The sequence below is a fragment of the Haemorhous mexicanus genome, chromosome 2 (assembly GCF_027477595.1).
Source record: "Haemorhous mexicanus isolate bHaeMex1 chromosome 2, bHaeMex1.pri, whole genome shotgun sequence".
NCBI classification, from domain to species: Eukaryota; Metazoa; Chordata; class Aves; order Passeriformes; family Fringillidae; genus Haemorhous; species Haemorhous mexicanus.
In genome coordinates this window covers 121598908-121622413 of record NC_082342.1, presented here as the reverse complement: position 1 = coordinate 121622413, position 23506 = coordinate 121598908, and the positions used below count along the sequence as shown (strand labels likewise).

The window sequence follows — 23506 nt, the reverse complement described above, 5'->3', positions numbered from 1 at the left end:
CTGACCATGGTGGAAGCCACCACGGGATGGTTGGAGACCCACCCTGTGCCTCACGCCACTGCCCGGAACACCATCCTGGGCCTGGAAAAGCAAGTGCTGTGGAGACATGGAACCCCTGAGAGAATTGAGTCGGACAATGGGACCCATTTCAAGAACGGCCTTATCAACACCTGGGCCAGGGAACATGGTATTGAATGGATATACCATATCCCCTACCATGCACCAGCTGCCGGGAAAGTTGAACGGTGCAATGGACTACTCAAGACTACCCTGAAGGCACTTGGTGGGGGGACTTTTAGAAATTGGGAGATGAACTTAGCAAAGGCCACCTGGATGGTCAACACCAGAGGGTCTATCAATCGAGCTGGTCCTGCCCAGTCTGAACCCCTGCACACTGTAGATGGAGATAAAGTCCCTGTTGTACACATGAAAGGTATTTTAGGAAAGACTGTTTGGATTACTCCCACCTCAGGCAAAGACAAACCCATCCGTGGAATTGTTTTTGCTCAAGGACCTGGTTACACTTGGTGGGTAATGCAGAAAGATGGAGAAAGCCGTTGTGTACCACAGGGAAACCTAGTCTTAAGTGAGAACTGTGTGTAAGGATTCATTGTGATGCAGATGGAAATAGAATAAGGGGTGGATTATGTTCTGGATTGCAAGGCAGGATGTATTCTATTACCATCTGTATGGCAGTTGTCTAGGTGTTAAGTGGGCAATTTCCCCTTATCTCTCTCCCTGCGAGATCACAATCACTCCTCCCTCAGCAGGGGGCATCCCGTGATAAGAGGCTATTGAATGTCACTGCATGGCTGATAAGAACTGTAACATCCCATTGTGAGATGCTCCGCCCAGAGGGAGGAGCCGAGCATTGCTATCCAGATATAATCAGGAGATTCTGACACACCAGCACAGCTTCTCCACTGGATTCACCAGAGGAACAGCAGCTGCTTCTTCTTCCACGGATCTGCGGAGGAAGAATCACCCTTTTTCTACAGGACCCCCTGCTCCAACAGAACCACACCTGACACCTCAGGAGGACTGCAGCCACTTTTCCAACTGGACTGCTGCCAGCACCCTGACCAACAGGGTGTCAGGTTGAGTTCTGACTCTGTCATTTTAGTGTACTGCATTGTTTTTATTTTATCATTTTATGGTTTTTCCCCCCTTCCCTATTAAAGAACTGTTATTTCCTGCTCCCGTATTTTTTTTGCCTGAGAGCCCCTTAATTTAAAATTCATAGCAATTTGGAGGGGTGGGGAGGGTTTGCATTCTCCATTTCAGGGGAAGCTCCTGCCTTCTTTAGCAGGCACCTGTCTTATCCAAACCAAGACAATGATCAGTGTGTGTGTCATCAAGCCAGCAGGCCAAAGAACTATTTCTTTTTCCTCAAGGAATATTTAAAAGACTGGGATGCTGACATCAGGCTCTTACTGTAACATTGTGAAGTGGATATATGTTGTAGTTGAGATGGAGACAATAGAAAGCTACACTCCATTTTCAGGAGGCTTCAAACATGTTTCATTTTAGCATGCATGGTTTTTATACATTCTCACAAAACTCCTAAGTTTACACTTTACTCATTGGTCAGGAAAGACAAACAGATGCTCATTGGAACAGGCAGGTGCAGGTTTCTCTTATTTCTCCTTCTTCCTTTCTTGGTTTCTGTGTCAATGACCTTGGTAGGAAATTCTTTCAGGGGTAGACATGGATCCTCTGATCAGACTTCTCTCTGGCTCACAGAAGTTCCTGTAAAACCTCTTCCACAGATAAATATTTTGAAGACATACTGTGTTATGCCTATTGGAATTATGGAATAGTTTGAGTTGTGCCTCAGAGCCCACCCAGTGCCACCCCTGCCATGGCAGGGACACCTCCCACTGTGCCAGGCTGCTCCAGCCCCAGTGTCCAGCCTGGCCTTGGGCACTGCCAGGGATCCAGGGGCAGCCCCAGCTGCTCTGGGAATTCCATCCCAGCCCCTGCCCACCCTGCCAGGAACAATTCCTTATTCCCAAGATCCCATCCAGCCCTGCCCTCTGGCACTGGGAGCCATTTCCTGGGTGCTGTCCCTCCATCCCCTGGAAATTGTCTCTCTTCATGCTTCTTGTAGCTCCTTTGGATTCTGGAATCTGAATCTGGATCCCTGCCTTACACAGCCAGCCCAGAATTGAACTGCTGAAGGCTCCTCTCCTGTTGTGTGTTCATCACTGCTCTTACACAGGAGAGCAAAACTGATCTCAGCTGCTTGGCACTGGGCTGTTTGAATAATGAGCCATGTTTGGGGTCAGTGTTCTGGATCTCCTTTATGTTGTGGCTGCTGCTGGAAGGCAGGAATTGGGGAGGGATGTGCTTCCCTTCCTGTGGGAACATCTGGATCTGGGGGAGCTCTGACCACGCTGGCTTCGATTGGATGGGGTTTGAGTAAAGCCCTGTCAGCTCTGGGGCTGGACTGTGGCACTGCTGGATCATTTGTGGGGAACTTTCCCTTCTTCCCCTGGAGGAGAATTAGGGAAGGTTTTTAGGGGCCCTTGTGGCTCTGCACAAGTCCCTGCCAGGAGGGGACAGCCGGGGGGGTCGGGCTCTGCTCCCAGGGCACAGGGACAGGAGCAGAGGGAACGGCCTCAGGCTGGGCCAGGGCAGGCTCAGCTTGGCCAGCAGCAGGAATTTGCCCATGGAAAGGGGGCTCAGGCCTTGGCAGGGGCTGCCCAGGGAGCTCTGCAGTGCCCATCCCTGCAGGTGTCCCCTGGAGGTGGCACTGAGTGCTCTGGGCTGGGCACAAGGTGGCCATGGGGCACAGCTGGCACTCCCTGGGCTGGGAGGGCTTTGCCAGCCCCAGGGATTTGGGGACTCTGGGATTCCCTGAGCTTTGCTCCTGTCCCTTTCACCCCCATCCTCCCTCAGGAGCTGTCACAGCCTGGCTGTGTTTGTGTGGGAGCTTCCATTCCCCATCCCTCCATGTTTGGGCTGCTCAGGGTTGTTCTCCTTGTGGCCCTGTCACCATTTCAGCAGATCTGGGTTCAATTCCTCTGAAATGTGGTCCCAGCTCAGTCCCCAGACATGGCACTGTGTCCCAGCCCAGCCCTGGGTGTCCCCAGCCCTGGTGGTGTGCAGGGCTCCAGTTGTGCTTGCTGGCAGAGCGTGCAGGACTCACTCCAGGAATGCAGGAATCCCACTGGAGCTTGTGCCCTGCTCTGCACCTCTCCCTCTGCTCAGTCTCACTTATAAATAACTTTACAGCTGCTCCCTCTTCACAAAACAGCCAGATCCTCATGCAGAAGGTGCCCCCTCACTCAAGAAATAAGGATCCAAGGCCCCTTTTTGCTTCAGGAGTGATGTGTTTGAACATGATCCTTCTTTCTGTCTTGAATTATTTCATCTTGCAGCTCCACAGATCTGTTAATTACTGTCTAGATGGGTTTGTTCCCCTTTGAGCTATTAATTCAAAGAAATAACCTTGAAAAGGTCAGAGTGGAGCTGATTTTTCCTGGTTGCAGTGGTAGGAGTCTCTCATGCTTCCTTTATTTCATTGTCACCCAGTGCTTGGGAGAAACCTCTTTTTGTCTTGGGGGCTGCAGGAGCATTTTTAACAAATCACTTCCTTCAATTCTGCTGTAAATAGTTTTTCTCCAGTATGAAAAATGCCCTGCTAACCCATTTTGTTTTCAAAGTCCTTGTCCTTTTATAGTTCCTGACAAATAGAGGGGATCTTTGGAGAATTTCCACCTCTTCCCCCTTTTTTCACCTCCACTCTGAGGAAGGATTTATATAGACAGCTATATTTAGAGAAGCCTTCAGCAAGCTGCAGAGGAGTTGTTGGAGGATTTCCTGCCCTTCCCTTTCCAGAGTTAGCTTTTCCTGGGGTGGCAAGCACAGGTTCCATGGTGAGCTGGACACTGGACTCTTGTCCCTGTCACCTTCTTTCCTCCCTTCTGTCAGAAATAGAAATAAAAACCAGCACTGCAAGTGCAGCTGGCCATGGGAATGTTCTTGATTACTTCTGTGGTGGTTTCTTGTCATCTTTGGCTTTTTCTGTTGTCTTTGGCTGTTTATTTTCTCTCACCCCAACATATCATGGATTAATTATATTATTGCTGGACAGTCCTCCTCAGGAATTTTCATAGATTTTTAAAAAGCATCTTCTTGAAGGCTGTTTTGATGATCTGGACCCAAATTCTCTTTCTTTGTTGAAGGAAATGTTTCTTGGATTGACTTTGCAAGAACTTTCTCCTTCCCTTTTCTAATCTCCCAACCCAATTACTGCAAAAGGTGTTTCATAATGTGCTTTTTCTACTATAAATACATTACCTGTAGATAATTTTGGAAGGAGACTAAAGCAGTTAATGAGTTTAAACAGAAATAAAGACAGCAGAAATAGGCAGAGTTTTTTTACAAACTCATTGACATTTATCCCTCTGTAACTTCAGGTCTAGAAAAGTGTTTGAGTCTTAAGTTTGTATTTGAGTCTTGTGTCTTAAGGTGCAGAATCCTCATAACTTTCCACTGGCTTTCCTGGGGGTTTGCCTGACATCTTAGAAAATGGGCACTCATTCCTCTGCCTCTGTTTGGAACAGGAGAAGATTCTCCTGGAATGGCTGGAAGTCTAAAGCAGAGGTGACACTGCACCCCAGACATGTGGTTTTCCATTTTTCCTGTCAGCTGAGTTTATCCTTTGCAGGAAATATCTCTGTTGCCATTAGCCAGTGCTAGCTGTGCTGAATGAATGCTCTGATAGCTATTTCTAGCAGTCTGTATTTCTGAAAAGATCTCAGGGTTGCCCAGGGCTGGAGTTTTAGAACCATGGACTCCTCCTTTGAGAGGGGCCCTCAGCATAACTGGGTGGAGCCCAGGCAGGTTGTGGGGAGCACAGTAAAGGTAAGAAGACTTTGAGGAAGCTGTGAAAAAGCAACACAGAAACAGAGCAGAAAACTTAGAGCTAGCTACAGCTGCCGAGTCTGAAAGTTACAAAAAAAGCTGCAAAGTTACAACAATACAGCAAGCAAGGATGTGAAACAATGGCTTGAGTTTTGGGCTTGGCTAAGATAGACCTTAAGACTGCAGAAAAATATGCTTAGCAAGATGGTAGAAGGTTTTAAACTCAATAATGGAGTATTGTGTGTTGGTAATGGAAAGCAGACAAGCAGGCACTGTGTGCAGCAGGTGTAGGTGTGCTTTTAGTGATTGGTTGGACCAATTGTCTGGGGGCTTTAGCAGTGTGATGTGGGCTAGAAAGTTGTTGAAGTGCTCTGTACCAGAGAAATCTTTGCCTGCTGCTGGCTCTACAGGAGCTTTGCCATCTTCAGTTGTCTCAGCCACGTAACGAGGCTGATGCTGCAGGGAAGCTCAAGGATGATCCTCAGCAGTCCCTGCCCACGAGGCCTTTGTGCCCCATTCCATGGAATCAGATCCTTCCAGGTGCTCAGAGCTGCCCAGACACTGGGCTCTGTCTGCCTGGGCAGTGGGGGTGGAACTCCTGCAGGGCTGTGCAGCCCTGAGCCCTTGTGTTTGCTGGGGCACAGGTGGGCACAGGAGCTGCTGCTGCCCCTTTTCCTCAGGCTGTGGGCATTCCTTGGCTCCAGGCAGGCCGTGCTGTCATTGGGAAAATCACCTTGTGGCCTTGAGTTGCTGTGACTGCCTTACTGTAAATAAGTCTGCACATGCTCCTTGTGCAGTTCATTCTGTGATCCCACAGACTCTGAGCTCGTTAACAAATTGGTTTGTGCAGATGATTTCCCTGATGGAGGAGTGGATTTGTTTCACTTACATCTTCCTGAGGAATGCAGAAAATATAATGTGGAATAGGTAACTTTAAAAACCAGCTTTTTATAACCACAAAGCAGAAGTTGTCACAGAATTACAGAATGGTTTGGGTTGGAAGGGACCTTAAAGATGGTTTAATGCTACCCTCCTGCCATGGCAGGGACACCTCCCACTGTGCCAGGCTGCTCCAGCCCCAGTGTCCAACCTGGCCTTGGGCACTGCCAGGGATCCAGGGGCAGCCCCAGCTGCTCTGGGAAAGGTGTCTGAAAGGAAACCTGGGTAGGATTTCTTTCTACAAGTCTGAAGGATTTCTCATGAAGTAAAACAGACCAGTCCTACTTTAGAGCAGTTTTCTGCCCAGATTCCTCCAGCAGCCTGAGCCCTGGGAGCCTGGCATGGGCCATGCCTGGCATAGCACCACACCCACTCATGCCTCTGACTTAGCCCTATAAATTTTTCCAATGCCAAGCACACCCAGGTCACAAACACAGGGAGGGGAAGGGAGGCAGCATTGTCACCCAGTACTAATGTTAAAGAAATATTAGGAAGAAATTCTTTACTCAGAGGACAGTGAGGCCCTGGCACAGGGTGCCCAGAGCAGCTGTGGCTGCCCTTGGATCCCTGGCAGTGCCCAAGGTCAGCCTGGACTCCAAACTGGGGTTTGGAGCAACCTGGGGCAGTGGGAGGTGTCCCTGCCATGGCAGGGATGGCACTGGGTGGGCTTTGAGGACTCTCCCGACCCAAACTAGTCTGGGAATTTATGGTTTTTTTTTAATTTTTTTTTTTTTTTTTTTTTTTTTTTTTTTTTTTTTTTGTATGTGGGAGCAGGGGAGTGGTTGGGAATGTGGATTCATTTTTAGCCAGTAAAATGAGAGTAAGGCTGTGCCAGGAAAATGAAACCAGTGTGATTTTCATTGCAGATAACTTGAAGATGTTTATCCCTGTCCTGAGGAAGGGCTGAGGCAGGATAATTAACATGGAGACAGGAATAGAAGCAATGTGTTGATAGGAAAAGAGCAGCAGGTCTGGAGTGGGAGTGCAGGGATTACACAAAGAGCATCTCCAAGGGCAGCTGTAAAACCTGCCAGGGAGGAGACAGAATGGACTGGATTGTTCTGGTTTATGGCTCTTGGGGGTAATTTTATCAACTTAGAGAATTCCCAGCATATTTAAGTTCACATTCATTTCCTTTCTCTGGTTTTTCACTTTGATGTTGGAGTTACTGGCACTTTTGGTGACTTGCCTGATTTCTGCTTCTGTGGCCTCACTTCCTTCTCTTCAGTGCCTTGCCTGTTCCACTGCATGGAGGTGAAACTGGGGAGCTGCTTATGGCATTCAGTCATTCTGTGTTCCCACTATTTCATGTATTTGTTGGACTCTCTGATTGTCCTTCCAGCCCCCAAAACTCTTCCAGAAAAGGTCTCTGTCACATTTCTGTCCTTGGGCAGTGCTGGAGGATCTCTCAGGTGCTCTTGGTATTTGGGAGCACTTTAGGTTTTGATTGAGCACCTTGTCTGCAGTTTTAGAACTCTAACATCCAGAATGTGAGCCCTGGAATCTGCAGCTTCCAAGGGAAAGGTGAAAGCTGAGGAGGTGGAGCTGACCCTGCTGTCCTGTCCCACTGCTCTGAACTCTTTGCTTTCATTCCCAAAGGGCAGCAGCACCTTGGAACCATGGAATGCTCTGGGTGGGAGGGACCTCAGAGCCCACCCAGTGCCACCCCTGCCATGGCAGGGACACCTCCCACTGTGCCAGGCTGCTCCAGCCCCAGTGTCCAGCCTGGCCTTGGGCATTGCCAGGGATCTAGGGATGGAATTCCATCCCAGCCCCTGCCCACCCTGCCAGGGAACAATTCCTCATTGCCAAGATCCCACCCAGCCCTGCCCTCTGGCACTGGGAGCCATTCCCTGGGTGCTGTCCCTGCATCCCCTGGGAATTGTCTCTCTCCAGCTTTCCTGGGGCTCCTCCAGGCCCTGCAAGGCCACCCTGAGCTCAGCCCAAAGCTTCTCCTGTGCAGGTGAGCAATGCCAGCTGTGCCAGCCTTTCCTCCCAGCAGAGCTGCTCCAGCCCTCTGCTCATCCTGGAGCCTCCTCTGGGCTCTCTGCAGCAGCTCCAGCTCCTCCAGGGCTGGTGGTTTTGCCCTTGTTCTGTCTGTAGCTCACCAGGGAGTTGCAAAGAGAGGACAGGAAGCAGCAAACTCTCTGAAGGGAGATAAGGGAGCAGAAAAGCTGCTCTCTGATAATATCAGAACATCAAATCCAGGACTCCTGAGGTGTTGCAATGTTCCTGTCCCTGCCAGGGTTGTTTGCTGTGGGTACCAAACCTTCCAGGAGGGAACATTGGAGCACTCAGGTTGGGCAGTGGGGCTTTAGGAACTTTGCCTCGTGATTTCCACATCATCTCAGGGCTCTCCTCCAACAGCTCTTCATTACCTGCACCAGGGGCAGTGGGAACAGGGGCTTTTTCTTTTGATAAAGTGCTTGAGTTTGGTGTTAAGAACTCAGAGAGGTTTATTTAATACTCTGAGAGACCTGGCCTGAGCTGGAGGAGGGCAGGGCTGGATGGGATTTTGGGAATTAGGAATTGTTCCCTGGCAGGGTGGGCAGGCCCTGGATCCCTGGCATTGCCCAAGGCCAGGCTGGACACTGGGGCTGGAGCAGCCTGGCACAGTGGGAGGTGTCCCTGCCATGGCAGGGGTGGCACTGGGTGGGCTCTGAGGTCCCTTTTTGTGATTCCATGATTTGGTACACAACCATGTCAAAAAACCATGATGATAGTGACAAAGTGCAGCATACTACAAGTGATTCTTTGGGGTTTTAAAAAGCCAAGTTAAAACCATTTTGTGTATCAGTAGGGCTTAAATGTTTCTTTTAAATCTGGAGAATATGGTAAAAAAATACTTTTGTGAGGTGTTGCATTTCTCAGACCCACTTGGTTTGTTCCTAGCCAGGCTCTAGGCCTGGATTAGCTGACCAAGCTCTAATCAAGGGCTGGCTCTGCAGTCATTTTCCCTGGCTCTCAGCACTGTGCAGGTGGCTTCGAGGGTGGCAATCAGAGATTTTTCCTGTTTTCCTCCTCATGAGCTCCAGGGACAGAAATGTCCCCAGAGGTGCTGCAGTGACCCGAGGCTGTGCCAGCTTGGAGCAGGAGCCTGCTCTGCTTTCTTATCAGGAGCTGCAGTTCCCTGGCATGTGGGCAGCCTGTTTGCCTTTGTGCTCAGGTGAGTCATGGCCATTCTTTCCAGGTGAGCATCCTGACCTCTGCTTTATGGAGTCACACCTGCTCCTTCCACATCCCAAGGATTGAGGGTACCTGACAGAAATTCCAGGTCAGGGACGGGGTTTAGGATGTGCTCACTGAGGTTTTCTGGGCTCTGTGAATCCTGAATTTCTGTGTGTGCCCAGTGCAGGTCTCTCTTCCCATCCTCACTGATGGATTTCATCCCATTCTTCCCAGAAAAGGTGCTCAGGCCTTGGCAGGGGCTGCCCAGGGGGGTTTGGAGTCCCCATCCCTGCAGGTGTCCAAGGAATGTCTGGATGTGGCACTCAGGGCTGGGGACAAGGTGGGTGATGATTCAGCCACAGGTGGCACTTGATAGTCTTGAAGTGCTTTTCCAGTTTCAGTGATCCTGGGATTTTTAAGTGATGCCTTCCAATAAAAGGTTCTAAAACTTTGTATTAAATGTTCTTTTCATTCTGTGGTAACTTTTACACTGAGGTAACCTAAGAACAGCAGAGACTTTGACTTTAAATGCAGATTTGGCAAGTAGCGCCCCTAAAAATGGAGAAAAGTCTTCATGTGAAAAGTTTTGTGTATTAAATAGAGATGAAATCAGGTTTTAAACTTAGCACTGTGCATTGTGTGCAGGTATTCCCTAAAACTTGGTGCTTCTGTCACAGCCCTGTGTTAAAACAGAATGAACTAAAGGCACTTAGGGTTTTTGACTGTGTTATAATTTTGGAGCTGCAGTGCATGGGAGAGTTTCAAATAGCTTGTGGAAGCTTCAGTTTAAACTTCATTAATTACTTGAAATGGTGATGAGCTTTTTTTAGTGGTTCTTGGTTTTTTTTTAAAAAAAAAAGCAAGCACACAAAAAAACCTCCCACCTCCTCAAAAAAAAAAAAAAATCAGCAAAAGAGACCACAAAAGCCTGTGTTTTGGGAAAAGATCCCCAAACCCTTTGGGATTCAGGTGTCCCAGAAAATGTCAGGAATTCAGGTTGCACAGCTGCTCCCTGCTGCTGTGTCTCAGGTTCTGGTAGAACCCTGCCAGCAGATTGCTGAGCAGGCTCCTGGTAGGAAAAAGAGGCACAAAGCAACCCCTGACAAACCCTCCCTGCTCCATGGGGCTGGGAAAGTTTTTAATAAGCTGGGAACTGTAATTATTGCACAGAGCTGCTTTGAAGAAGCTTCCAAAGGAATCCTCCTTGTGATGGCAGGAAAATAATTTCCCCAGTTCTATCTCTAATTTCCACCTGTGGCTGTTGAGTGGAACAAGAACCGAGCTGAGGGGTTTGTGTCCCATCCCAGAGCATCAGGAATTGGGCATTTTTCCTGCTGCCTTCTCCCCAGCCCAGTCCCAGAGTGTTTCCACCCGTGGCTGTTTGGTGGAACAAGAACCGAGCTGAGGGATTTGTGTCCCATCCCCAGAGCATCAGGAATTGGGCATTTTTCCTGCTGCCTTCTCCCCAGCCCATTCCTGGAACCTGAATTCCTGACATTTTCTGGGACACCTGAATCCCAGAGCATTTCCCAAAAAGCAGCACAGAACACAGGTTTTGTGTTCTCTTCTTGTGGATTTTTTTTTTTTTTTTCCAGGGGGGTGGGAGTTTTTTTGGTTTGTGTGTTTTTTTTGTTTTTTTTTTTTTTAAGCAAGAACCACTAAAAAAAGCTCATCACCATTTCAAGTAATTAATGAAGTTTAAACTGAAGCTTTCACAAGCTATTTGGAACTCTCCCATGCACTGCAGCACCAAAATTATAACACAAAATCTTAAGTGCTTTTAGATCATTCTGTTTTAGCACAGGGTAATGTTTCCACCCGTGGCTGTTGAGTGGAACAAGAACTGAGCTGAGGGATTTGTGTTCCATCCCCAGAAGATGAGAATCAGACATTTTCCCTGCTGCCTTCTCCCCAGCCCAGTCCTAGAGTGTTTCCACCTGTGGCTGTTCGGTGGAACAAGAACTGAGTTGAACAAGAGCTGAGGGGTTTGTGTCCCATCCCCATCCCCAGAGCATCAGGAATTGGGCATTTTTCCTGCTGCCTTCTCCCCAGCCCATTCCCAGAGCATTTCCACCCGTGGCTGTTTGGTGGAACAAGAACTGAGTTGAACAAGAGCTGAGGGATTTGTGTCCCATCCCAGAGCATCAGGAATTGGGCATTTTTCCTGCTGCCTTCTCCCCAGCCCAGTCCCAGAGTGTTTCCACCCGTGGCTGCTTGGTGGAACAAGAACCGAGCTGAGGGGTTTGTGTCCCATCCCAGAGCATCAGGAATTGGGCATTTTTCCTGCTGCCTTCTCCCCAGCCCATTCCTGGAACCTGAATTCCTGACATTTTCTGGGACACCTGAATCCCAAAGCATTTCCCAAAAAGCAGCAGCACAGAACACAGGTTTTTGTGTTCTCTTCTTGTGGATTTTTTTTTTTTGAGGGGGGTGGGAGTTTTTTTATTGTGTGTGGTTTTTTTTTTTTTTTAAGCAAGAACCACTAAAAAAAGCTCATCACCATTTCAAGTAATTAATGAAGTTTAAACTGAAGCTTTCACAAGCTATTTGGAACTCTCCCATGCACTGCAGCACCAAAATTATAACACAAAATCTTAAGTGCTTTTAGATCATTCTGTTTTAGCACAGGGTAATGTTTCCACCCGTGGCTGTTGAGTGGAACAAGAACCGAGCTGAGGGGTTTGTGTTCCATCCCCAGAAGATCAGAATCAGACATTTTTCCTGCTGCTTTCTCCCCAGCCCATTCCCAGAGCATTTCCACCCGTGGCTGTTCGGTGGAACAAGAACTGAGTTGAACAAGAGCTGAGGGATTTGTGTCCCATCCCAGAGCATCAGGAATTGGGCATTTTTCCTGCTGCCTTCTCCCCAGCCCATCCCCAGAGTGTTTCCACCCGTGGCTGTTTGGTGGAACAAGAACCGAGCTGAGGGATTTGTGTCCCATCCCCAGAGCATCAGGAATTGGGCATTTTTCCTGCTGCCTTCTCCCCAGCCCATTCCTGGAACCTGAATTCCTGACATTTTCTGGGACACCTGAATCCCAAAGCATTTTCCAAAAAGCAGCACAGAACACAGGTTTTTGTGTTCTCTTCTTGTGGATTTTTTTTTTTTTTTGAGGGGGGTGGGAGTTTTTTTATTGTGTGTGGTTTTTTTTTTTTTTTAAGCAAGAACCACTAAAAAAAGCTCATCACCATTTCAAGTAATTAATGAAGTTTAAACTGAAGCTTTCACAAGCTATTTGGAACTCTCCCATGCACTGCAGCACCAAAATTATAACACAAAATCTTAAGTGCTTTTAGATCATTCTGTTTTAGCACAGGGTAATGTTTCCACCCGTGGCTGTTGAGTGGAACAAGAACCGAGCTGAGGGGTTTGTGTTCCATCCCCAGAAGATCAGAATCAGACATTTTCCCTGCTGCCTTCTCCCCAGCCCAGTCCCAGAGTGTTTCCACCTGTGGCTGTTTGGTGGAACAAGAACCAAGCTGAGGGGTTTGTGTCCCATCCCCAGAGCATCGGGAATCAGACATTTTCCCTGCTGCCTTCTCCGCAGCCCATTCCCAGAGCATTTCCACCTGTGGCTGTTCGGTGGAACAAGAACCGAGTTGAACAAGAGCTGAGGGATTTGTGTCCCATCCCCATCCCCAGAGCATCAGGAATTGGGCATTTTCCCTGCTGCCTTCTCCCCAGCCCATTCCCAGAGCGTTTCCACCCGTGGCTGTTTGGTGGAACAAGAACCGAGCTGAGGGGTTTGTGTCCCATCCCCAGAAGATGAGAATCAGACGTTTTCCCTGCTGCCTTCTCCGCAGCCCATTCCTGGAGCGTTCTGCCAAGGCAGGAACATTTTCCATGCGTGGCAGCTCGGAGTGGGAGCTGCATGGAATTACTGCCAGTGGAAACTATGCTGCAAGAGCCTGGCCGGCAGCTGCCCTGCTCGGCTCAGCTGCATTTTCCATGCTCCCGGTAATTAGCAGAGGGAAGCTGACTAATTACTGACGTCACCTCTTTCCAGTGCCGCTTACATTTTGTTCCCAAGCACGCGGGACCGTGCTCAGGAATTCGCTGTCACCCACAGGATGCTCTGAGAGCTTTTTGTCACCAGGGGCTGGGCTGGCTCTGCCTTAAAAACGCTGCGAGCGGCGGCCGCGGCTCCCGAGCAGCCGCGATCGCTGCGGGAGCGCCGGGGCCCGGCCCCAAAATGCATTTCCGTAACTTCCACTACAGCTTCGGCTCGCTCATCGCCTGCCTGGCCGATGGGGAGCTCTTCACCCAGCCAGAAACAAGGGTAGGTGTTGGGTTTCGGGCTTCTTTCTGGCAGCTCCACTCCGGAGGTGCTGCTTGCACTTGGAAGGAAATCGCAGTTTGCTGTGGGGTTTGCTGGGTCTCCGGGAGGAAGGAGGAATTGATGAATCCGACTGCATGTTCTTAGAAGGCTGATTTATTATTATATTATATTATTTACATTAAAGAATACGGTACTGAAACTATACTAAGGAATATAGAAAGGATATAGACAGAAGGCTTAACAAGATGCTAATTAAAAACTCGTGGCTGGCTCCTCAGAGTCCCGACACGGCCAGATGGTGATTGGTTATTAAGTAAAAACAATTCACATGTTGGATAAACCATCTCCAACCACATTCCAAGGCAGCAAAACACAGGAGAAGCAATGAGATAATATTGTTTTCCTTTTTCTCTGAGGCTTCTCAGCTTCCCAGGAGAAGAAATCGTGGCAAAGGGATTTTTCAGAAAATATGAGAGTGACAGTTTGCCATAGAAGTCTTGGAGCTTGGGAGTCTGAAAAGTCTTGGAGCTTGGGAGTCTGCAGCAGGCTGCTCTGATGGGAATGATTCCAAGTCTGGGAATCACTCAGTTTTAGCTCTCTGTGGCTGGGAAAATTGTCTCGAGTTTCCCTCCACACTCCTGTTGTGTATTCCGAATTTTCAGCAAATATTTAATTGGTACTGGCCTGGCTGCCCGGGGAGGTGGTGGAGTCCCCATCCCTGGGTGTGTCTGACAAAGCCTGGAGGTGGCACTGGGTGCCAGGGCTCAGCTGGGCTGTTGGGGCTGGGCTGGACTCGATGGGCTTGGAGGTCTCTTCCAACCCAGGGATTCTGGGATTCTGTAACTGTGATTTTGGAGAAAAGGGCAGGGCACAACTTTGAGCTCCTGCATGTTGGGATTTAAAACTTCCCATCAAGAATCCTCCTTATTAAATATTCTTAGCAATGTATTATGAAATGTTTTTATCAGAGATTTTATTTCTCTGCAATGGGTTTTGGAAGCAGAGGTTGTTTGTGATGGAGCACTTGGAATAAATAAGTAAATAAATGAATAAATAACAGCAGCCTCTGTTTGTGTGGGAGTTCAGAGCTGCTCCATGCTGCTGTTCCTTTACTGATTTTGCTAGCAGGATCCACAAATCTGTAATCCATTTGATACTTCTCCTGGGATTTTTTTTCCTGCTAAATCTACAAGAAATCCTCTTGGGTCTGTATTTAGCTGATTTGCAATATAAAATAAATAATAATGTAAATATAAAAGGATGTAAAATATTTATCAGTCCTGATACAGTGAGCTGTTGCTGCTAAGATACCTTAAGGAAAAAAATAACTTTTTTTTATTTAAAGTGTCATAGTGATAAAGTGACATTTCTGACCTCTATAATCACATAAATAAATGAATAAATAAATAAGTAAATCTTTAAAGAAAAAAAAAAGGCCACAAAAAAGCCCCCAAACCCAGATCTCTCTGTCTTTAAATCCAGAATGGGAACTTGGAAATGCAGTTTTTGGGTGTATTTCCATGGTTCCATCTCAGCTTTGAGGCTCCCAGACACCAGCTCTGTGTGGGGAGGGTGCTGCTCCTGTTTCAGAGCTCATTCTGGAGAAGCTGGAGAAGCAGAACAGCTCTGATTTTAAAATCTCTTTGAAACAGAATGATTTTATACCCAGCTGTGGTGAGTGTGTGAAGCTTCCCAGGGAGGAAAGTGAAATTCTGAATTAATTTCTGCCTTCTTATGTCATTTCCCTGCTTTTTTCCCCCTACTAATTCAAAATATTGTAGTAAAAAGCCCTCAATGGAATAATATTTATTGTGGCTTTATCCTGAGTTTCTGGGAAGCTTTTAGGGAATAGAAAATACCTGGAAATTCCCCCAGTATGAATCCATTGGAATAAAAGACTTGGGAAGGGCCTGGCAGCTGCAGAGCCTCCTCTTGTGTCTCTCTTGGCCTGGAATCCTGCAGGGAGAGTGGAAGCACTTTCCATAAATTAAATTCAAAATAGCAGGAAGGCAGGAGATGTTCGTGGACTTCATTCTTTGTGCTGAGTCACTGAAGAAAATCACATTTAGCTTGAAAATCAGGATTTTTTCATGTTTCTCTGTTAAACCTTGTGGTGGTTCCATTGAAATTTGCACTTTTGGGCAAAGGCTTGGCAGAACTTTTTTTTCAAGGTTTTTGGGTATTAATTTTCTGTGAAACATTCCAATATCTTCTGTAGCTTAAATCAGAGTGTTTTGTCCAAAATAATTTCTGATAATAATATAATAAGTGATACTATCACTTATTAATAATAATAATCAATTTTGAGGGTACAGAGAAATAAGTGATGAGGTAGAAAACTTCATTCTAGAAAGAAAAAGGAAAATAAACGAAGCTGTTACAATAATCAATATTCAAGAGTGGCAGTTTGCCCTCATTAATAACTTCTCATTTTAAATTAATTTCTTGGTGTTTAATGCTGATTTTATCAATGAATTTATTGAATTTGAATTTCTTGGTGTTTAATGCTGATTTTCTCCTCTGCTCCTTTCTCTCCAGGCCAAATTTGAATCCCTGTTCCAGCCCTATGACAGGGACCTCACCTTCCAGTATTTTAAGAGCTTCAAAAGAGTGAGAATAAACTTCAGCAACCCTTTGTCTGCAGCAGATGCCAGGATCCAGCTGGACAAGACAGAATTCCTTGGAAAAGAGCTCAGACTCTATTTTGCTCAGGTAAAAAAAGCTGGCTGGGATTATCCTAGGGGGGATTAAAGCTCTCCTTGTTCTGACTCCCATAAATCCTCCAGCTGATGTGGAGGATTTATTTTTCCAAACTGGTGTTTGGAAAACCCCAATTTTGGGGTTAAATTTTGGGTTTGGGATAAAAGGGTTGGAAAGATGATGGGAATTTTGGAAACTTAGCCCTTTTTCTTACACTGGGTTTTGTGCATATTCCTTCTTGGTCCTCTCAAGTAATTTGCTTGCTTTTCTAGAGTTTCTCCCAACTTTCTGGAAATCTGGGAATTGTTTGAAAGTTTTTACTATCTCAGCATCCCAGAATTCCTTCATGCTCATTTGTTGTCAGATTAATTAGAGAATCAGTGTTGTTCCAGAGCTTCCAATCCAGAGATTTGGAGGCTGTTGATATTTCCCATTTTTTTATAGCCTTGGATGGGAATGAGCACATTCCAAGAATTTAAAGGGCTGGGGGAGGCTGGGTGGGCTCCTCCAGCATCCAGGGAGTCCCTGGGGGATCCAGAGTGTGGAGCTGCCCCTTCCAGGCCCTGGAGCTGCCCCTTCCAGGCTCTCCCTGCCCCTTCCAGGCTCTGGAGCTGCCCCTTCCAGGCTCTCCCTGCACATTCCAGGCTCTCCCTGCCCATCCCAGTCTTGGGGATCTCCCCCAGAGCAGCTCTGGAGCTCCCTGCTCTCTGCTCCTGCCCACACTCGGGTTCTGGCAGTCAGGCTGCTTTTCCAGCTGCTTTTCCAGCTGCTTTTCCCTCTGAAAATTGAGTGGGAAAACGAATGCAGGAGTGTTGGACACCCCCCATGATCTGGGTTATTTCAGCCCTGCTGGAATTCCCTCCACTCTCCCTTTTGGGGATGACTCCCAGCACCCTTTGTCATGAGGCCTTAGAGGCCCTGTCCTGCTGGAGGTGTGGAAGGGCAAGGTGTGGTTTTTAGGGAAGAACATCCCAGTGGAATTTCCCTGGGAGGTGTGTCGTGGCTGGTGCTGCCACCCCGAGTGCCGGGCAGGGCACGACAGCCCCGGGATGTGGGGATGCAGGGATGCAGGAATTCAGGGGTACAGGGATTTGGGGACTGAGAGATGCAGGGATTGAGTGAAGCAGGGGTGCAGGCATTCAAGAATGCAGGCATTCAGAGGTGCAGGAATGGAGGGATGCAGGGATGAAAGGATGCAGGAATTCAGGGGTGCAGGAATGCAGGCATTCAAGGATGCAGGGGTGCAGAGATGCAGGAATGCAGGCATGCAGGGGTGCAGGGATTCAGGGATGCAGGGATCTAGGCTTTCAGGGTTGTAGGGATGCAGGGATGCAGGCGTGCAGGCCAGGCATGCAGGCATTCAGGAATGCAGGGGTACAGGCATGCAGGCATGCAGGGATGCAGGCATTCAGGGACACTTTGGGATTTTCCTGTTTCTCCTGCAGACTCTGCACATCGGGAGCTCCCACCTGGCCCCCCCAAACCCAGACAAGCAGTTCCTGATCTCCCCTCCTGCCTCTCCTCCTGTGGACTGGAAGCAAGTGGAGGATGCCACTCCAGTCATTAACTACGACCTTTTGTATGCAATTTCCAAGCTAGGACCAGGTAAGGAGGTGTGAAAACCAGGATTTTGGTGGAGGAAAACACCTCACAACTTCCTGAGTCTCTAAAACTTTTCCAAAAAATTTTTATTTCTGTTTATTTTTCTTTCTATTTATTTTTAGTCCTAGTTTTATTTTCTGTTTTTTTTCTTTCTATTTATATTTTAGTTCTATTTTTATTTTCTTTCTATTTATATTTTAGTTCTATCTAATTTTATTTCCATTTATATTTTAGTTCTATTTATATGTTGTTTTTATTTTATTTATTTTAATTTATATTTTATTTCTTTTTATTTTTCTTTCTAATTATATTTTAGTTCTATGTTTTCCATTTATATTTTATGTCTATTTATTTTAGTCCTATTTATGTTTATTTCTATTTATATTTTCTTTCTATATTTATTTTCTATTTCTATTTATTTTTATAAATTTCTAATTCTATTTCTATTTTCTTTTTCGATTTCTATTTTATTTTACTTTATTTTTATTTCTATTTATATTTTCTATTCATTTTTATTTCTATTTTTTTCCTATATGTTTTTATTTCTGTTTGCCTCAGAGGAGGAAACTGCTACTGAGTCTAAGAGGAACTGTCAGTATGAACCTAAAATTCCTTGGAATTTCAGAGGGATAAATTCCTGCCCCTCCTTTCCCCAGTGATTAATTATCTCATCCCTTGATTTCCCTTTTCTCCCATGTTTTGTACAGCTTATCCATGAAAATTGGTGCAAATTATCTTTCCTTAAATCCAGCTCAGATTTAACCTGTTAGGGGCACTGTTATTAATTTTAGGGGAGAGGAAAATGGTCACATTTAATAACATTAAAGAAAATTAAATTATTATATGAGAATAATTATTCTCATTGATAAGATTAAAGAGAATGAAAATGTCAGATTCATTTTACTGGAGGATTTTTTAAATTCCTGTTCACCTCCAAACTTAGGGAATTGTAAAGGCTGGAGAAAAGGGCAGGGCACAACTTTGAGCTCCTGCATGTTGGGATTTAAAACTTCCCATCAAGAATCCTCCTAGTTAAATCATCTTAATAATGTGTTATGAAATATTTTATCAGAGATTTTATTTCTCTGCAATGGGTTTTGGAAGCAGAGGTTGTTTGTGATGGAGCACTTGGAATACATAAGTCAAAAATAAATAAATGAATAAATAACAGAGCAGCCTCAGTTTGTGTGGGAGTTCAGAGCTGCTCCATGCTGCTGTTCCTTTACTCTAAGTTTTCCTTCCAAATTTTTGGAAAACCATAAAGAAACTTTAAAATCAATATTTTAGGCTTTTCCAAGCATTAAAAATTGGTCATTTTCCCCTGTTACTGAGCATTTCCTATGGAATTCCCCACCTAAAAATGCCATCAAAAATACACCTCGTCCCATTTCCTAAAAAAACCCTTTGAAAAGTCACCATGTCCCGTTTCCTAAGGAATTTTCCTTCCTGAAAAATCACCATATCACATCTCCTAAGGTATTTCCCACCTAAAAACCCCATTGAAAATTCACCATGTCCCATTTCCTCAAGATTCCCCACCTAAATCCCCCATGAAGAAGCCCCCAGGTGACATTACCTTAGGAATTCTTCCTCTAAAAACCCCATTAAAAAGCCCCCAGGTGACATTTCCTGAGGAATTCCCTACCTAAATCCCCTCTGGAGAAGCCCCCAGGTGACCTTTCCTCAGCAATTCCCACCAAAAACCCCATTAAAAAGTCACTATGTCCCATTCTCCCCCCTAAATTCCCCCTGGAGAAGCCCCAGGTGCCCTTTCCTCAGGAATTCCCCACCTCAAACTCCATTAAAGAGTCACCATGTCCCATTTCTTCAGGAATTCCCCACCTAAAAACCCCATTTAAAACCCTCCAGGTGCCCTTTCCTCGGGAGTTTCCCACCATGGAAAAGACCCTAGATGCCCTTTTCTCAGGAATTCCCCCCTAAATCCCCCCTGGAGAAGCCCCCAGGTGCCCTTTCCTCAGGAATGCTCCACATGGAATAGCCCCCAGGTGACATTTCCTCAGGAATTCCCCACCTAAATCCCTCCTGGAGAAGCCTCCAGGTGACCTTTCCTCAGGAATTCCCCACCTGGAGCAGCCCCCAGGTGACATTACCTCAGGAATTCCCCCTCTGGAGCAGCCCCCAGGTGCATTCCCTCAGGAATTCCCCCCTGGAGCAGCCCCCAGGTGACATTTCCTCAGGAATTCCCCACCTAAAACCTCCCTGGAAAAGCCCCCAGGTGCCCTTCCCTCAGGAATTCCCCCTCTGGAGCAGCCCCCAGGTGCCCTTCCCTCAGGAATTCCCCCCACGGAGCAGCCCCAGGTGCCCTTACTTCAGGAATTCCCCCCCCGGAGCAGCCCCAGGTGCCCTTCCCTCAGGAATTCCCCCTCTGGAGTAGCCCCCCGGTGCCCTTCCCTCAGGAATTCCCCCCCTGGAGCAGCCCCAGGTGACATTGCCTCAGGAATTCCCCCCCTGGAGCAGCCCCAGGTGCCCTTCCCTCAGGAATTCCCCCCCGGAGCAGCCCCCCGGTGCCCTTCCCTGAGGAATTCCCCCCACGGAGCAGCCCCAGTTGCCCTTCCCTCAGGAATTCCCCCCCGGAGCAGCCCCCAGGTGCCCTTCCCTCAGGAATCCTCACCATGGAGTAGCCCCCGGTGCCCTTCCCTCAGGAATTCCCCCCCGGAGCAGCCCCAGTTGCCCTTCCCTCAGGAATTCCCCCCCGGAGCAGCCCCAGGTGCCCTTCCCTCAGGAATTCCCCCCCGGAGCAGCCCCCAGGTGACATTACCTCAGGAATTCCCCCCCCACGGAGCAGCCCCAGGTGCCCTTACTTCAGGAATTCCCCCTCTGGAGCAGCCCCAGGTGCCCTTCCCTCAGGAATCCTCACCATGGAGTAGCCCCCAGGTGACATTACCTCAGGAATTCCCCCTCCGGAGCAGCCCCCCGGTGCCCTTCCCTCAGGAATCCTCACCATGGAGTAGCCCCCCGGTGCCCTTCCCTCAGGAATTTCCCCCCCGGAGCAGCCCCCAGGTGCCCTTCCCTCAGGAATCCTCACCATGGAGTAGCCCCCAGGTGCCCTTCCCTCAGGAATTTCCCCCCCGGAGCAGCCCCAGTTGCCCTTCCCTGAGGAATCCCCCCCCTGGAGCAGCCCCCAGGTGACATTACCTCAGGAATTCCCCCCCGGAGCAGCCCCCAGTTGCTCTTCCCTCAGGAATTCCCCCTCTGGAGCAGCCCCAGTTGCCCTTCCCTCAGGAATTGCCATTTTCCCTGCCCAGGGGACAAGTACGAGCTGCACGCCGCCACGGCCACCACCCCCAGCGTGGTTGTCCACGTGTGCGAGAGCGACCAGGAGGGCGAGGCCGAGGAGGAGCCCCGGAAACCCAAACCCAAAATCATCCAGACCCGCCGGCCCGACTACAGCCCCGCCTCCCTGAGCTGAGCCCGGCCGGGCTGCCGCTCCTTGCCGAGGAAATCGCCGTCCCAAGGGTTTGTCCAGGGATTTGCAGTGGAGAGGTGCCCGGCTGCGGTGGCACGGCGGCAGCTGCAGGAGGAGAATTCCAGGTTTGCTCCAGATAAAGGAATTCCGTGCTCAGTGTGGGGTGTTGATCCGTGTGCTGAGTGAATTCCCGGATGCTGGGAGCAAAGGATGGGAGAAGGGGACATTTGGGGACATAACAGGACAAACTGGGCTTATTCTGGGGGAAAATTCCTTGTTGTGACACCCTGAGGGGTGTTTGGAAAACCTTGGGATAACAGGGTTGGAGAGATGATGGGAATCTGGGGAATTTAACCCTTTTTCTTACACTAGGTTTTGTGCATGTTTCTTCTTGGTCCTCTCAAGTAATTTGCTTTCTTTTCTAGAGTTTCTCCCAAGTTTCTGGAAATCTGGGAATTGTTTCAAAGTATTTATTATCTCAGCATCCCAGAATTCCTCCTGGATGTGTACATACATGATATATTTATAGTTGGTTTTATTGGCACTCCTTTTCCAGCAGGATCCAATTCCTCCAGCACCTGCTTTTGGTGCTCTGGAAGTTGTGCTTTTAAAATTTTAACCTTTGGAATTCCTGCAGAGGGTTTTACCTGGCAAAGCAGTGGAAAAACGTGCAATAGGAGACTTGTTGGAGTACGTGGATTTTAAATTATTTAAGTTCAGGTAATTTATATCTTCCATAGGATTTGTTTGGGAGCTTTGACTCAAGGGGGGAAAAAAGGACTCAAATAATGCTGATGGTGCATATTCAGAGCAGGGGGATTTTTCCAGTGGAAAAAAAAACAATGGAGAAACTTGAATCTGCATTTTTGGTGAGTAAAGATTTGATTTGCATTGGAAAAATTCCACCCAGGAAGCAGTGAGGAGAGCTGGAGTGCCTTTTCCTTGTCCATTCCTACTCCAAGCTGCACACTTGGATCTTTTTCTACTGGTTTTGGATATCAAAAAATCCAAACTTTCTGAGCTTTGCTTCCAAACTCAGCTGGGATGAAATGCTTAATGCCAAGGAATGCTGATTTGAGCAGTGGGAATACGTGGGAGAAGCTTTAGGGCTTTTTTTATGGCAGTGTTTAAAGGCTCCTAAATGCAAATTTCAGAGAAGAAGGATGGCAGAAATATTTTAATACTGTTTTTTACACTTGAAACAGGGTTCAGGATTTTTTTGGAGGAGACAGGAATTGCTATCCCTAGAAAATGCCACTTGGGCTCTTGGAAAAGGGATGTTGGAGCCTCTCATTGTGTTTTTAGGAATCAAACTGTGGCTCTCTCCTGGTTTGCTCTTGCCACAGTGGGTCTGAGAAGAGATTGAAGCAAATGTTGACTGAAATTCCTGGTTGACACCTTGGTTTTTGAAATAATATTTGTTTTAAAAAGAGTGGAGCCATTCCAGGCCACGGTGCAGGGAAACTGGGTGTTCTGGAAGGCCTGGAATTCCTGACTGGAACACAAATGTGGGCCTGGAGACCAGGAATATACTGAATTTCCTGCTCCAGCTTGGATTGTTATTCCCTGGGCCCTGGCTCCATGGGAGCTGTTGAGAAGAGCTGATTCCATGGACTGCTGGAGCTGGACACACAGGAAAATCAGATTATTTTGGGTTACCCTCAGCTGGCTCCACGTGCTGCATTCAACACCCAAAATAAAGGAATTAATGGAGAAAAACTTTGTAGGTTTGCCACAACTGCCTTGAAGCCTTTCCAAGACTTTTCCATGTTTCTCAGACGACTGTTGGACTTTGTGTCTCACCACGTTCAGTTCAAAACCTGGGGAACAATTCCTGTCCTGTCCTTTTTCCATGAAAAATCAAAGCATGACTTGGGCAGTAGGAACCCAGGTGGCTGCTGCTGTGTTCCCTCCAAAAGCAGAGCTGCTTTTCAGTCCAAACCATCAATAAATCTGATTTTTGTCATCTGAATGCCTGACCCCTGCCTGAGGTGGGAACCATGGAAATCTTGGAATGCTCTCAGTGTGTTCCTGGTTGGATCTGCCACCTCCTGTCCTCATGACTCCGGTGTGCTGCTTGCTTTTTCTGGTTATTTTTGTAATGTTCCAATGGATGCTTAGTTGGTATTTTATACACTTGTATAGCACGGGGCAGATTGAAATTAAAATATTTTGTTGTCTTCTTGTAAATGTCCTGGTGTTTTCTGCACAGAGCCACACAAAGGTCAGCACCAAAATGGGAATTTTCAGCTTCCAAAGGGGCAGAATGTTGTGCCAGGCCCTCGTAAATGGGTACCTTGAAAAAGTTTCCAGCCTTCAGAGAATTGCCTGCCCTCCACATGGGAGAATCTGCTCATGAATAAAACCATGTGGGGCATGTTCCAAACCTGATTCTTCTGAGCCTCAAGTCCCTAATAAAGGTATCAGCATCTCCTGCTCCAGAACAATCCTTGTGCATTCATAATACAGGAAATATTTCTATTAAAAAAATGAGTGATTTGGGGTTTTTTTCCTGAGAG

General features: G+C 47.4%; 1 protein-coding gene across 2 annotated transcripts in view; it reads left to right on the top strand.

The window, feature by feature from the left end:
• RCAN1 (regulator of calcineurin 1) overlaps positions 1 to 23177 on the top strand; it is a 47638-nt gene extending 24461 nt beyond the window's left edge. Inside the window, exons 1-4 of one of the 2 annotated variants that reach the window (XM_059840171.1) lie at positions 13019 to 13258; positions 15797 to 15970; positions 17404 to 17563; positions 20827 to 23177. In XM_059840171.1, coding sequence (XP_059696154.1) covers positions 13172 to 13258; positions 15797 to 15970; positions 17404 to 17563; positions 20827 to 20990 — 585 coding nt within the window. In that variant the 5' untranslated portion in view covers positions 13019 to 13171 and the 3' untranslated portion in view covers positions 20991 to 23177. Of the gene's footprint in view, positions 1 to 13018; positions 13259 to 15796; positions 15971 to 17403; positions 17564 to 20826 lie in introns of those variants that run through there. The other variant, XM_059840170.1, reaches the window with a different exon arrangement.
• Positions 23178 to 23506: the final 329 nt, after the last annotated feature.